General features: G+C 47.5%; 1 protein-coding gene across 1 annotated transcript in view; it reads left to right on the forward strand.

Moving 5' to 3' along the window:
• Positions 1-3,030: 3,030 nt before the first annotated feature.
• Positions 3,031-15,297, forward strand: part of IGF1R (insulin like growth factor 1 receptor) — a 319,543-nt gene continuing 307,276 nt past the window's right edge. The window contains exon 1 of the mRNA XM_079698796.1: positions 3,031-3,145. Within this exon, the coding sequence (XP_079554922.1) occupies positions 3,052-3,145 (94 nt within the window). The 5' untranslated portion in view covers positions 3,031-3,051. The remainder of the gene's footprint in view (positions 3,146-15,297) is intronic.

The raw sequence follows: 15,297 nt of genomic DNA on the forward strand, positions 1-15,297 counted from the left end.
GCTAAATTTAAATTTCTTTTTAAAGATTCAAATATATTTCTTTCTTTGTTAATGTCCAGGAATATCTAAAACTGGAACATTTTATTTAAAAATTCAGCTGAATTTCAGTTAAACAAAACAATCCCATATGAATGACTTTCTTAAGTAAAAAAAGATTTATTTCCCTTCTATCCAACTGACTCACTGAATTGAGCTAAAAATTTCCAAGGGGAAAAATGATCTAGGGAATAAATATAGGGGGGAAAGGGCTAGGTTTCCATTATAATAGCTTTTGACTTGTTTTCAGCTTTTAATTTAAAAAATTATTTACGAACGATGGGATGCATAATGTAACGCGGAAATCTTTTACAATTAGAGTAAAAAAAAGAAACCTACTTTCCTTTAGAACAGATCCCCTCTTACCAGACAGCCTGATTGTTTATGAGACTAACACTTCTACTCAATCTCGACATTCACAACTCTTTTGTTAGCCATCTTCTTTTTACTTATTATTGATAGCAATTAGCCTGAGTCATGAAACCGGACCACATTAAAGGCGACACGTGGTCCAATCACTATTTTTAAAAGTCCACGTATTTCAAACTCCTCTCTCTAGCCATTGCTGGGCTGTTTCCCGCTTTGAGGACCTGGTCTCCGCAGCGTTATTCATTAGATGTCAGTCCTAGGGCAGTCTCTCTTTGGGGAAACCTCTCCTTGGGCACATTCAAGAAAACCACAGAGGAGACTGGGCTGGTAGTTTCTAGTCACTTACAGAGCGAAGGAGGCAAGAGAGACGTGCCCGGGAGGACCCAGGGCAGGTGCGGGTGGGTTTCCGCAGTGACCACTCATCGTGCTTGCGTGAGGCGTGTTCGTCTGTCGCGAACCCAACCGGGAGACCCGTCTCGGCCCCGGTCCCCCCACCCCTTCCTCGGGGAACCCCTCGGACACGCCCCCTAGCCTCGGGGCCCCCGGAGCCCCGCACCGTGCACGCGCCCTGGCCGCTCCCCTCAGCCGCCCACGTGGTAGAGCCAGGAGAAGCGCGAATCCGCGAGGATCTCTCTGGACCCGCCGCGGGTCTCGGAGGCCGGGCCAGCGCTACCCAGCCCGGCCGGCCCCCAGTCCGGGCCCCCATATTTCCTCTCCCGGAGGGAGGGAGGCGACACTCCGCGGGCCAGCCCTCTCGGGCTCCTGCCGCGCCCCCTGGCGGCCGCCGCGGGGACGCGCGCTGGGCACGCGGGGCAGCCTATCTGGGCTCCCCTTCCCCGGCTCCGGGCCCCAGCGGGCCGTCTCCCCTTGCTCCCGGGGCCGAGCCACGCGAGCCGCGCCCTTCGCCCTAGCTGCCCGCGAGCCCTGGAACTGTAGGCTCCCCGATGGCGACGCCGTGGCTGCCCCAGCCTTGCGCGAATGTGCCCACTTAGTAGACTGGGGGTCTCCTTTCTCCCAGGTATGCCCCTCCCGCCACGTTCGAGCTTTCCAGCAGGCTGCGAAAAAATGCCGCATGCACGCACTTATTTATTTCTTTTGCAACAGCTGCAAGAAACAATGAAGCTTTTCAAGAACTGGGGAAACGCGTTTTCCAGCCTTGCTGTTGTTGTTTTCAATGAACCTCTCGGGCCCCGCACTCCCCGCCCGCCCCCACCCCCCACCCCAGCCCCTCCTCCCCTCCCCTGCTAGCTCCTCCGCCTTGCCCGGACCGGCGCCGGGGGCATTGTTTTTGGAGTCTTGCGGGAGGGGAGGGCGCGTGCAGGGTGGCCGGCGCAGTGCGGGTGGGGGCGAGAGCGTGTGGGCGCGCGCGCGTGTGCCCGCGCGGGCAGGGGGCGGGGGCGGTGCTTCGCAGCTTCGCATCCCACGCCCGGGCTCCGCTCCGCACTGCCCCGAGATCCCAGGCTCCGGCTCTTGGCGCGCGCCGGCCTGGGCCGGGCCCTCCGCGCGCCGCGGCTGCGGCTGTGGCCGCTCCAGTGTGCGCGCGGGCGAGTGTGCGCGCGGGCGAGTGTGCGCGGCCCCGAGAGCGCGCGCGCGCGAGCCCCCAGTGTGTGGCAGCGGCGGCGGCAGCGGCGCGGCGAGGCTGAGGCTCTTGTTTACCAGCATTAACTCTGCTGAGCGGAAAAAAAAAAAAAAAAAAAAAAAAGGAAAAAAACCCGAGGAGGAGCGAGCGCACCAGGCGAACTCGAGAGGCGAGCGAGGGAGAGGGACGCCGCCAGCGAGCCTGCCCCCGGCGCGCCCGTGCCTGGAGGTTGCAGACCCTCGGCCCCGCTCCCCGGGCCCTCCACGCCCCTCCCGCGCGAGGGGAGCTCCACGGCGCGCCGCGCGCCTCGGCTTTGACCTTCAGCGAGCCGGAGCCCCCGCGCGGAGCCGGCGGCGGCGGCGGCGGGCGGGGGCCGGCGCGGGCCGGGCGGCGGCGGCGCGGAGCCCGGGCGGCGCGGCGGGAGTGCTGAGCGCGGCGCGGTCGGCCCGCCGCTTTGTGTGTGTCCTGGATTTGGGAAGGAGCTCGCGGCGGCGGCGGCGGCGGAGCTGAGGGAGGAGGCGGCGGCGAGCGGAGCCCGGAGGAGGAGGAGGAGGGGGAGCCGCTCATTCATTTTTACTCCGTATTTCTGCCCCCGGTCGGCCTCGCCCGCGACCCGGACTTCGGGGCAATCTTGCGAACTGCGTCGCGCCCTCCCGCCGCGGAGGCTCGGGCGTCGGACAGCCTCCTCCTCTGTCTGGGGTCGGATTTGTCCTTCCTCGCCGAGACGGATTTGGGCTTTGCCCCCTTTCTTTGCAGTTTTTCCTCCCTCCTGTCTCTTTGGGTTTGAAAATGGAGGCCGACGACGCCGACAGCCCGCCCCGGCGCGCATCGGGTTCCCGACTCCGCCGAGTCCTCGGCCGCGGCTGCCGGCGCTGAGGGGCCGCCCAGCGCCGCCGCCCGCCCCGTCCGCGCAGCCCCGCGGACCCCCGGCCGGCGCCGCCTTTGGAGTATTGTTGCCTTCGCCCTTGTTTTTGGAGGGGGGGCGAAGACTGAGTTTGAGACTTTTTCTTTTCCTTCCCACCCCCCTTTTTTTTTGAGAAAGGGGAATTTCGTCCCAAATAAAAGGAATGAAGTCTGGCTCCGGAGGAGGGTCCCCGACCTCGCTGTGGGGGCTCCTATTTTTCTCCGCCGCGCTCTCGCTCTGGCCGACGAGTGGAGAAAGTGAGTATGTGCCCGCCGCCCGCGGCCACTGCGGGAACTTTTCCTCTGAGGGGCTGCGCCCTGTTTGCGAAACACGAGTTGCCACCGTCGCAGCTGTCGGGCTCCCGGTCTCGGGAGCCGCGGGGCGGGGCGCCGAGGGGCTCGCCCGGAAGGCCGGAGGGGCCCCGGGGCCCAGGCTCGTTAGTTTGGAGCCCCGCGGGCCCCAGCTCAGCGCATCCCCACGCGGGAAGGACCTCGGTGGCTTTCTCTTTTGCTGTCCCTAGAGCCCTGCCCCGGGGGTTGGCTGTCTCCGCAGCGCTCACTCCCGGGCGGCCCGCGGGCTCCAGCGGGGAAGTTCGCGCCCGGCTTCCCGCACCTCGTGCCCCTCCCGGCGCGCGGGGCCGCGCACCGCGCAGGCGGCAGTGACAGCTCGCGCGGCCACCTCGCGGCTGGGGCAGACTCGGTGCCCGGTGGCGGGAGCGGGCAGCTTACTGGCCTTGGGGGTGCAAGGTGCCCTGGAGGAGGTGCCTGGAGGAGAGGCTTCGCAGCCCCAGGATAGGTTTCCAAACATTCCAGCGCGGCCTCCTGTCGCCCAACGCGCTTTGTCCCTTGGGCTCTTTGGGTTCCTGGCCTTCCCTGTCGCTTTCGCCGGACCCGCGGCGGGTCGCCAGTCCCCGGCTTCCCGGGGCTGCTCAGTGCTGCTCGGGGGTGCGGGGAGCGTTCCCGCCTAGGCCCCCCACCCCTCCATGAAGCCCCTGGAAAAGTGCGAGGTCAGGGGCCCTGCGTCAGTTGGGCTCTTCCGGGGAGCGCGTCCGGACCCCCAGTTCAGAGGGTGCTGGGAGCTTCTCCCAGTTTCTACCGGCGGGTGGACGCTCTCCTCCTCCTGGCAGGGCTATGGGTGGTAGGGCAGCATCCGAGTGTGCGGGAGTGGGTGTGTGGTCGGAGCCGACTTGCATTTCCATACACGTGCTCGCAACGCGGGGCAGTAGCTGCAGCCACACGGCCGCTCCGGGACACCGAGACGCCGGGCCCTGGCGAGAGGTGTCGTGCGTCGTCGTTTAAGGGGCGCCAGGATCTGCGGCGGCGGGGGTGCGGAGGAGGGTGTTTTGTTTTGCGAGCGCGCAACCTTGGGCTGGGTTTCGTGGCCAGAGTTTTGTTGCACTCCCTCCCCCGCTGCCCCGCATTTCCTTTGTACATAGTTAATAAGCAATATCGCTCCACACGCTCTCGCCTGCAATCTGATAGCTTTTGTTTTGGTAGTGTCGGGTAGGGGTAGGGAAGTGCGGGGAGGGAGGGAGGGAGTGAGAACTTAGGGCCCCGCGGTGTGTGGAGGGAGGAAAGGAGGGAGTCCTGTTCTTCTCAAAACATTAAAGTGAGGCTTACTGGTACATTCGCGATGGCAGGGTAACTTGAACACGATTAAAGTTTAAATGCAGCCACAGAACTGGGGCTAGGAACGACGAGGGCGTGTTGGTGAGTAATGCTTGCCGAGGGTATGCAGGTGGTGCCAATTAACTTTGAAAAATCACGACGGAGCCTCGAAGAGTGAGGGGGGAATCGGGAGGCAGCGGGGGCTGTCTGTCCTCATCATAGGGGCAATTCGGAAAGGCTGTTCCTGTAAACAAACCCTTCTTAAACGTTTTGTAAGAAATGAGTCCATGATGGAGTAAGAGCAGATTTTTATAGAATTAGCGTGTTTACTTCATGGAGTAAGACGCTGATTGAGTCCGGACCTTCTACAAGTCTGAACTCTCCTGTTCTTTGTTTTCTAAACTTTCCTCTGGCTGGATTGGGCGAAGGGCTTTCGGCTCCCTTCTAAGGCTCGCAGATGGTGTTTGGGGGGACAGAGGAGGGTTTCTAGCCTTTAAAAGCTAAATATAGCTTAGGAGACACAGGAGAGTTAATCCATTTTACTACAGCATGTGGTTGAACTGTGTCGTGTCTCTAGTTTTATTGTTTAATGTTAGTAAGTTCTGAAATTCACAACAGCAGGAATGGCCTTGCTTCTCCCATGCAGGACTCCGGCATTTTAAAATAGGATATCATGTTTGGAGTTCTTCGTGAAAAATATTCTTTGTGAAAGGTGGTTTTTTTCCCTGAGAAAACAGTCAGGAGGGGTAGGGGCATTTTAACATACTTTTATAGTCCTAGATACCAAAGCTTTGCTCAAGGATCCCTTGAAAATGGTTGGCTTCTGAAAACTTGATGGATGGCCAGAAAGCACCCCAATCCTCATTATGGTTTGTTGAAGTTCTAACTCACTACCTGCTCCTCCCTACAGCTTGGAAGTTTTCAGGAGTAAATGATATGCTCAGTGTCAGCGTGTGTTCAGTTCTTAGTCCAAAAGGTGCTGGAACGCTTACTTCTGATAGAAATAAACCACTGAGTCCTATCAGAGACCAACATTCTTTTGACTGTCTAGTATAATATAATAAAGACTGGGGTGCTGTTGATTAATATTGTGTTGGCCTGTTTAAGGATTAGTGTTTTCTCTCAGAGTGTGATAGCAATAGGGATGATTTTTGAAATCTTTAACTTAGAAAATCCAGAAGTTTCGAAGCAGATGAAGTCATACAGACTTTTGTATCAATGTACTGTGAACAGTGCATCTGAAGAAGGGAGGTTTGGGAGTTAGGAGTGATAGCCAAATAATATGATGCTTTTTTTAATATATAAAAAGTTAATGTGCACTTTAAATGTATTGTGGCCATCTCATTAAAAAGATCTGTCATCTTTCTGCCCCAGGCACAGTCATATCTTATTGTCAGGGAAATGTAGGTATGTGAAAGGTTGGTGTTAAAAGAAGTTGCTGTTTTATTACCAGGAGAAGAATGCAGAATAAGAAGTTTGGAAAGAACCTAAATAGCAAATTATAGTTTAGCCTCTCTAGAGGGAAATAGCAAGTAAACGGTACTTTTGTGGAGGGGTGGGGCGTGGGTTTGAAGTTTAAAAGGTTATATGTTTGATTTGTCAGAAGGATTAGAAAAGTCCAACGTTAAGAAATATGCTAAGGTTGACTGGAAGAACATTAAAAACATGCTAAGTGAAAGAAGGCAGTCACAAAAGACCACGTATTGTATGATTCCATTTATATGAAGTCCAGAATAAGCAAATCCATAGAGACAGAAAGTAGATTAGTGGTTGCATAGGGCTGGGGGAGGAGGGCGTGGGGAGTGGCTGCTAATGGATGCAGGGTTTCTTTTTGGGGTGATGAAAATATTCTAAAATTAGTTTGTGGCGATGGTTGCACAACCTTCTGAAAATACTAAAAACCATTGAATTGTACACTTTAAATGAGTGATTTTTATGGTATGTGAATTATATCCCAAATGTAATATGGGCTTTTTAAAAAAAGAAATATGCTAAGGTTGAAAAGAATGCGTTGTGTTACTTTGAACATAGAATCTAGATTAAAATTATTAAGTAAATTTGTCCAGCAGGTTGATGTCTCTCTTTTTTTAATTTATGGAGTTTTTCAGATCCATGACCTACAAACTGATCGTTGAAGCTCTAACAGCAGAGATTCAATGCCATAGGAGAAAAGGACAGACAGGAAAAAAGAATCTTGGTTAGACATAGCTCACATTAAGGATTAAGGGGTTGGGTTAAAAAAAAACGCAAGTGCTAGTAGTGAAAGTCCGATTTGTGACAGTAAAATCCTTAACTGAATCTGAAACGATGTTGGTCTTTCCAAGATGAGAGTTTAGGAGCCGAGTCTGGATGGCATTTTCTATTCCAGTTTCCTTACATATGTTTTCGAACAAGAAAGAATGTAATGTTTAAGATGATAAAGAATTTCCACTGTCTTTTTTTGATATCCCATATTAACCAACCTGGTCGTAAAAACTGAGGAAGAACTGTTCATTTTAATGCAGTGGGCTTTCTTTTTCTTCTTTGTTGCTTGTTTTATTTCTTAAATAGCTCCAGAATCTGAGCAGGAAAGAGAATCTTTTTAGGATACAGCAGCTTTTTCAGGTATACAGTGATTATTTTTTTTTAATTAAAATTTCTTATTGAACAAAAGATTAAAAAACATAGCAAAGGCATTTTTGTTTTCAAACTGTTTCGTCTTTATCCAGATTTACCTTGGCCTTCTAATAGGAAAAGACCGTAAAGAATAATTGTTGTTTATATTTGTTTTTGGTCTTCATCTGAGGCTCAGTTTACTAATAAAAATGTTTCCTGTTCTTCTTATTGTTGCAAGATCAGGGCAGTAATGAATATCAACTGTATCGTTTTCACTTGTTGCCTTAGAGTTTTGCCAAGGAGAGCCCTCCAGGGACAGTAGCTTCCTTTTAAATCTGGTTTCATTTGTTTTGTAAGAATGAGCTGTAAGAAGCAACTGAATCCAGCCAGCACTTATTGAGCACCTGCTGTATGGAAGCTGGATCCTTTGTTAAGTGATGCCCGAGCCTGCACAGAAAGAGAACTTCACTTTTGTCCTTGGGGCATTTTGTATAATCGTGCATGAAACAAAGTTTCTTGAAAATTCAGATCTTTTTCAGACTCAGCACAGGGTTCACAGTTCTCGAATAACATTTTAAAGGCCCTTTAAAAACATTTCTGTAGACTTAAGACAGGAAGCAAATCAGTGTTGTTGATCTTCTGAAGGCCTGTGTGGCACCGCTTGCCTTATTAATACCTTCCCTACTATTGCATTCTCGCTGGCAGGCTGTGACATCCATGAGACAGTCACCCATCTCGATCAGCTGCGCTACCTTCTTTTTAACATTGGTTATAACAATTGTGATTAAAAATGGACAGTGTCGTAGTTACCATTTGCCAAAACTTTAGTAGGAGTTACAGGTGTGTACATGAATGTTTCACAGCACGTTTTGAGTTATAAGGAAGATGGGACTTACTTGGTTTAAATTTTTTGGATTTACACATTGCTTAGTTAGCTTTCTGGAAATCTTTAGAGAACTTTCTTAATTGTAAGGCCTTATTTAATTTAAAATACTTGACTGCTTTTAAAAGTGTGAGGGGGTAAGAAAGAGACTGAGGAGGCAATTAAATCTTGAAATGTTTTTTAATTGTAAAATGTCCAAGCCATGTTTCTCTCTGGGTTGTGATTTTTTTTCGATTTGTTTTCAAAACTCACTTAAAAATCAACCCTAGGGCCTCCCTGGTGGCGCAGTGGTTGGGAGTCCGCCTGCCGGTGCAGGGGATGCGGGTTCGTGCCCCGGTCTGGGAGGATCCCATATGCCGCGGAGCGGCTGGGCCCGTGAGCCATGGCTGCTGGGCCTGCGCGTCCGGAGCCTGTGCTCCGCAACGGGAGAGGCCACAACAGTGAGAGGCCCGCATACCACAAAAAAAAAAAAAAAAAAAAAAAAAAAAAAAAAATCAACCCTAGTTTATAGAAGAGGTATTTATGCCCACAGGCCAACTTGCTTTGAACTGCTGTTCTTAGCCAACTTATGACAGGTGCTATCTGAGTCCAAGAGATGCATGCCTCTCAATTGTACTAAATATATAATAGTTGCACGCGTGCTTGGGATATAGTTTCTTGATTTCTCTGTCTGAGATGTTCCAAAGGAAAATTCTGAACACTTTAAAGACAAGTTGAATTATGAATGAAGCACTCTGACCTCTCCTTGAAAATGGTGTTTGGGATCCGATTATCAAGAGGAACTTTTCCAGTTATTTGTAAAGAAATGATTTGGCTTAAACTAAGGTGGGGGGGTGGGGGGGTGGAGTGGGGAACAACAGTCCCAATGTTTTTGCACATTGAGACTTGTTGACATTTGGGGAGGATTTTCAGTATTTGGAAAGATTAAAACTTTGAAATAAGTACCACACTTATACCAACCCCCAAGGATCTGGAAAGAACTGATTTCTTCTGAGGAAGGGGCATACATTTGGTGTAAAACGGTTGGTAAACAGAAGGTCTTTAAAAACAAGTTAGGTTGTTATCTCAATAGATGCACATTCCCTGGGCATGGTGAAGTTCGTTTCTTTTGATAAATTGTTTTGGTTATATTCGACTCAAAATATTAACAGTGTCTTTGATTTTGAGACTTTTGAAGTTTGAAGACTAAATTGTTTTCTATTTTTTTTTCCATTTTTAAATCATCAGTTTTACTCATGTTGTAAAATCCCAAATAATACGTTTAGAAGATTTCTCTACTTTTCCACTTATGCCAGCTTCACTTAAGGCTTATGAAATTGATTAATTTCAAAATCTGAAGGAAATATTGATATTTCTTTACTTGAATTAAATGTTTTTTTTCTCTTTCCTCTTTTCCTCAATAAATACATGTTGAGTACTTATTGGACTCAATTCTTTAAGTTTAACAATTTGTTCTGATATCATAAACTATCCTACATATGATTTTAAATATATGAGTCAAAACATAGAAATTACTTGCTATGTTTGTTTAAAACACTAAAGAAACAAACTAGTAAATAAGGCTTTCATTTTTCTTTCTTTTTTCTGCCCTGGACTAGAAGAATTTTTAAACTTATAGGTTGCTATTCAGATTTTACTGGAACACAACAGAAAGTTTCTTTTATGATGAGGGATGAATGCCCATGATAGCAATAACTTTTACGGTGTATTGTTGCTACTATTTATGATGGGGAAAGGTAGGTAGGGATGCAGGGACTGCCTTTATTCTCATATTGGTCGTCTCCTTGGTTAGTGCTGGTGATGGCTACTTGGTCAGTTGCTGGGGATGTGTCGATGGAGCTGAGTGACCCACGTATGATTGCTGATGGTTTCTTATTTGAAATAGATTGGAGGCTAGCCACATAGGGAAAATGTGCATGCATAAGACAGGTACCACCAAATGCTGCAGAGATAGCTATACCTGCTTTAAATTGTTCACATTGTGATAGTCTGGAAGCCTTGAAAATTTTTTTTTAAATTTAAGCATTTATATTTTAAAGACTTGAGAAAGTATTCTATTCCTAGTCCAGAAAGTTCTTGGGGGAGGGAGGTTTGAAAGTTTATTTTTTGTATCACTCCTTAGCCTCTTAGTCCCCTTAACAAGACAAGCATCTACTTTAGTAATAGTTATATAATAAAAAATGCCACTTGTTCAGAATTGTGTGTGTGTGTATTTCCATCCATTCATCCGAGTTCTGACAGTTTCAAGTACATTATTGTTGCTGTTTTTTGTATACTTTTGTATGGCTACTTTTTTTTTTTTTTTTAAACCTGTCACTAGCTTTCTTTAAACTGGCTTTGGAATTATTTGTCAGGTTGGTAATTCAGGTGTATGCATACTGCTTTCTGAATTACTCTTGACGTGAGAGAACAAATATATGTTGACAGTCTTAAAGCATAAATGTTTTATAGAGCAGAACTTTAAAATTTTCCTTAGATATTTTGGATGGCTACTTTCAGCTTATCCTCTCACATAAAATACAGTCAGTGGTTTGTCTCTATAAAATTGATTATTGGAAATACATGTTAGACTAAGTACGTGAGACAGTACCAATTTGAGTTAGGCAAATTTTAGTTAATAACACTTTAAGGGAGAAAAGTCTGATGATGATTAGAGTGAGGTGAGTTTGTAACAGTTTTTCCAAAATTGGAAGCATACTAGTGACCTTTAATAACCTCCTGGAGAAAAGTAGTAAGCATAGAAAGAAAGCCCAGGTGAGAGGTCCATGATCTACCTTCCTCTATCAGCTGGCAATAGTTTTAAGTCATCAGCTATTAATTATATTTAGGTTGCAAAATCCTCAGCAGTTGTGCTCAGATTATCAGTGTCATCCTGTGTTTATTCTCCCCACCTAATTTTCTGGGGTCTCATAGTAGTGGGGTAATACCTACCAATAGCTCACAGACTCCGAATTTGAAAGAGGAACTCAGATTGTCCTGAAAACAAATGAACAAAGAGACCAGCGACAGAGGAAGATCTGCTGTTCAGCTTCCTTAGTTCTGTTGTCTGATTTCTGTGGATAATGAGTTCATGGCACATGTGAGGTCACAGCATGGTATAGTTTAATCACAGGAAATTCTTTTGTATTGCTGCTTTACTTTGTCAAGCGATATATTTGGGATTTTCTGTCTAACATTACCTCAGTAAGAATTTCAACAACAAATGTTGGATCAGGATAGAATTCCTAGTTAAATTTCAGTTCATCAGCCCTTTTCTGGGGAGACTCATTCATTGAATGTTTCCTTTCTACCTCACTGAGTCACTTGAAATTGTTCAGATTTGTGCATTTCTGGCTCCACCCTGGTCCAGTCCAGACCTGCATGGACTCTTAGAGGAGATGCTTGGTTGGCCTCTGGGCCGGGCACTCTGACTCCTGCGCCCTCCCTCTGCTTTGATGGACTTGCCAGACCCAGATACTCAGCATGTGCCTTTTGTGGTGCTGCATCATGGTCCAGGAATCAAGTTCAAGGGCCCCCATCTTGGGCTGTAATCCGTCCTACTGAGACTTTGCTGTAGGGATCCCGTGTGAATTCCCAGCACTCTCCGGCAATGGGCTCTAGCTGTGCGGTAAGTAAGCCCATTCCTGTCTCCATGGTTTTGCTCCTGCTGTGTTCATGGCTTGGCATGTTTTTCCTCTTTACTGCTCCCTGTCCCCCTCCCGCCCTCCAAACTGAGTAGTGGAAAGTGCTACTCTAGAGCACAGCAAGGTCACCTGGTTCTCGTTTCTCCTTCGCTGCCAGTTAGTTCCCAGGCCCTGAACAAGTTAACTTTTCTGAGTCTCAACAGAAATGTAGAGACTTGAAATAGTTGGGGGAGAGTTTTCTCCTTTTCTCATTAAACAACAAAATAAAACCATCTTCTAATATATTAAAAAAATTAAGGTCAGAAAAATTGGGGGGGAGAGGAATTTTTTTTCACTTAAAAAAATCTCTAGGTTTCAGATCTGTGAAATAGGGACAATACTGTAACTGTCTAAAGATGGGACACTAAGTCAGTTAATTCCTGTCCCTCGAATACCTTCCTGTGGTTATAGTACATCTGAGATGCCATCCTTTAATTTCGAACTCAGATTCCTTCTGCTTCCTGAAGCTTTTCTTGATTACCCTCATTTCTATAGACCTGACTTCCCCCTTCTTCCTTTTGATGTCATACCCCCTGCTGTGCCGGTTAACAGTGATTTGTTTTGTCTGGTACCTGAGCTGTTGTCATTTTATGAGGCTGTAGAGAGCAGTGCAGCCAAAGGGCTTGGGTTTGAATCTCAGCTGCTCAATAGCTAAGGTCTCAAGCAAACTGTTTAATCTTCCTGTGCCTCAGTTCCCTCATCTGTAATCTTATAATTTATTTTTAAATTAATTAATTAATTTATTTTTGGCTGCGTTGGGTCTTCGTTGCTGCGTGCAGGCTTCTCACTGTGGTGGCTTCTCTTGTGGCGGAGCACGGGCTCTAGGCACATGGGCTTCAGTAGTTGTGGCTCACACACTCTAGAGCACAGGCTCAGTAGTTGTGGCACACAGGCCCAGTTGCTCCATGGCATGTGGGATCCTCCCGGACCAGGGATCGAACCCGTGTCCCCTGCACTGGCAGGCGGATTCTCAACCACTGCGCCACCAGGGAAGCCCTGTAATATTATATTTTAATAGAACCTATTCCAGACATTTACTCATAAAAATGAAGTGAACTGATACATATGTCAAGTGCTTAGAACAGAGGCTGGCATATACTGAGCCCTCAGACTTTAGCTTGCTACTGCTCATGACATGACATCCTTGAACAGAGTGTTATTTGGAAATATAGGATGCACTTGACATTTGACTGCCATTGTCAGAGCCTGGCACATAGTAGGTGCTCAATAAATGTTCTGTAATAAAGCTTTATTTTGCTAAGGTGCTTATTAACAAGATTGCAATTTGCTTGTTAAACAGAGTTGTGTGATTTTACCTTTTTTCAGTAAACAGTGGCCAGTGCCTGCAGTGCAGCATCCATTTCAGAGATCTGTTTATTATGCTTTCTCTCTTAATTCTTTCATTTGTCAATTTCTGCTGGTGCCCAAGAGTGTCCAGTGTGCACTTTGCCCACCTCACTAATGCATAGGCGCCATCTAGTGGCCAGAAAGGAAATTTTGCCTCTTGGGTCCTGAATTAACAGTGCCCTATGGATGAAGATAGCAATTACCCCACTGCCCTTCTTAGATTTTGCTGTTTGGCTTGGTTCCTGGGAATCCGGTTTGCAGGAAAATGTGGAGACTGCAGGCTTCTGTAGGAACCGTTGGGAAATGGTTTTGAATTAAGATTGTTCTACTGCAACAGTGAGCTAGCATGAGAGAATTAGGGTCTTCCTAAGTGATGTAAGCAACTTTGGCAAAGTTGTTATACCTAGTGTGCCTTTTACAATTTGGGATTTAAGATGTTTTTACAGGACTTTAGAAAATGACAACTTCTAAAATATTTCTTTCGAGGTTAGAGATTTAAAAAACCTATTGATTCATTTTTAAAAATAAGCAAGATTTACTTCCCATTGTTCTACTTAAAATATGTGGTAAAACTTTCATTATTATTCTTAAATGTGTGCCCTTGGGCAGTTTTTATGTAGTTCAGGTGTTTACCAGCCAGAAATCGTAATAGAGAACAGTAACAAACACTGTTATTGCTGGCATTGGGTCTCACATTGGTTGTATTTTGTTAGATATTTTTCTATATTTGGCTTCATACTTCTTGGGTATTTTCAGAATCCACTTTGTCACTTCCTTAGTTGAGGCTACACTAAGTTAGTGTATAGGTAGCTCTTCAGTTTTACATTTTGAAAGTTTTAGACTGGTCTCTCCGTGATTGCTTTTTATTATTCTTAATTTGGAAGTCATTGGTTTGGCTGTCTGATAGAGGACTGCAACCTGCCATCATCTAAGACATTTTGAACAGCAGCTCCGGCTGTTTCTGAAACAGGCTGTACCCATTCAAGTCTCTCTGCCTTGGCAGGTGGGAGCCTCTCTGCTTGGAACAACTGTATTACCAATTTGCCCTCTGGCAAACTCTTTTCAGAATTAGCTACAGTTCCGCCTCTTGATCCTGCATGCTGGATGGTCTCACGGCTCTCTCCTTATACCCCTATTAGTGCATCACCCCCAAATTGTTTTATCCCACTGGTCAGGGAAGGGAATGGTACCTTGGTCATCCTTGAATTCCCAGGACGCGGCCCAGTGCCTGGCACATAGGAAGACCTCAAGAAACAGAAGACTTCTTAAAGGGACAAATTCCGTTCCTCTCCCCATCCCCCCATTCACTTTGAAGCACTCTTTACAACACTATTCACAACAAATTTATTTTCATCTTGTCGTGATAACTCTGCCAGCTGAAACATTTTATCAGGCCAGTTACTACTACATAGAACTTGAAAGCAGTCTTTAAAATCATTGTTTCATCAGGCTTTTTGTACACTGAGGTGAATAAAAATCTTAGAACCCTGGAAAGGTCACTTGTGATTCTAGCCCTGTGTCAAGGCTTCCTCATCCCTCTGGAGGGAAGCCTTGTTCCAGAAGTTCCCTATAGATAGGGTTTAATGAATCACTCGTCAGCACCAATTGTGTCGGTGGCAGGCTTCAAACTACATGGAGCTGGGCGCCTGATTGGAGGCAAGCAGTCGGGCTGGGCTCTGCTGTGTGGTGTGCCTGATGCAGGGGAGCAGGGGGGAGCCTCAGGGGGTCCGGTGGGCACTGCCTCTGCAGCTGCTGACCACTCACATTCTTCCCTCTGAATGACAGGGACCCTCTAGGCTGTTTCTTATGGCTTTTCCAGTCCTCAGATCCTGAGACAATGTAGAGAGAGATGGAGTTCTTAGGAAGGTCTGGTTGGAAGCAGCCGCATCACTGGGAGCAGACATTTGCTTCTGTTTCTTGCATTGTTTTCTTGTTGAGGCCAGTAGACTTTTGCATTGGATCCTGGCAGGGACAGTAGCTAATCTTAAAGACCTCTCTCTGTCACTGAAGTGCTCCCTCTCCTTTAGGGCTCTGGATAAGGCCTTTGACGGCCTCATCGTAGGGCCATTGGAGGTGAAGCCTGCTCCCTGCACACCTCCCCTTCCCCGGAAGTTTACTTGTCTAGGTGTGACGAGGACTTCTGAATATAATTAACACCTAAGAGATTATCGTTAAAAGCTTCATACCGGGCTTCCCTGGTGGCGCAGTGGTTGAGAGTCTGCCTGCCGATTCAGGGGACACGGGTTCGTGCCCTGGTCTGGGAAGATCCCACATGCCGCAGAGCGGCTGGGCCCGTGAGCCATGGCTGCTGAGCC

Source organism: Hyperoodon ampullatus, assembly GCF_949752795.1.
Source record: "Hyperoodon ampullatus genome assembly, chromosome: 3".
Taxonomy (NCBI): Eukaryota; Metazoa; Chordata; class Mammalia; order Artiodactyla; family Ziphiidae; genus Hyperoodon; species Hyperoodon ampullatus.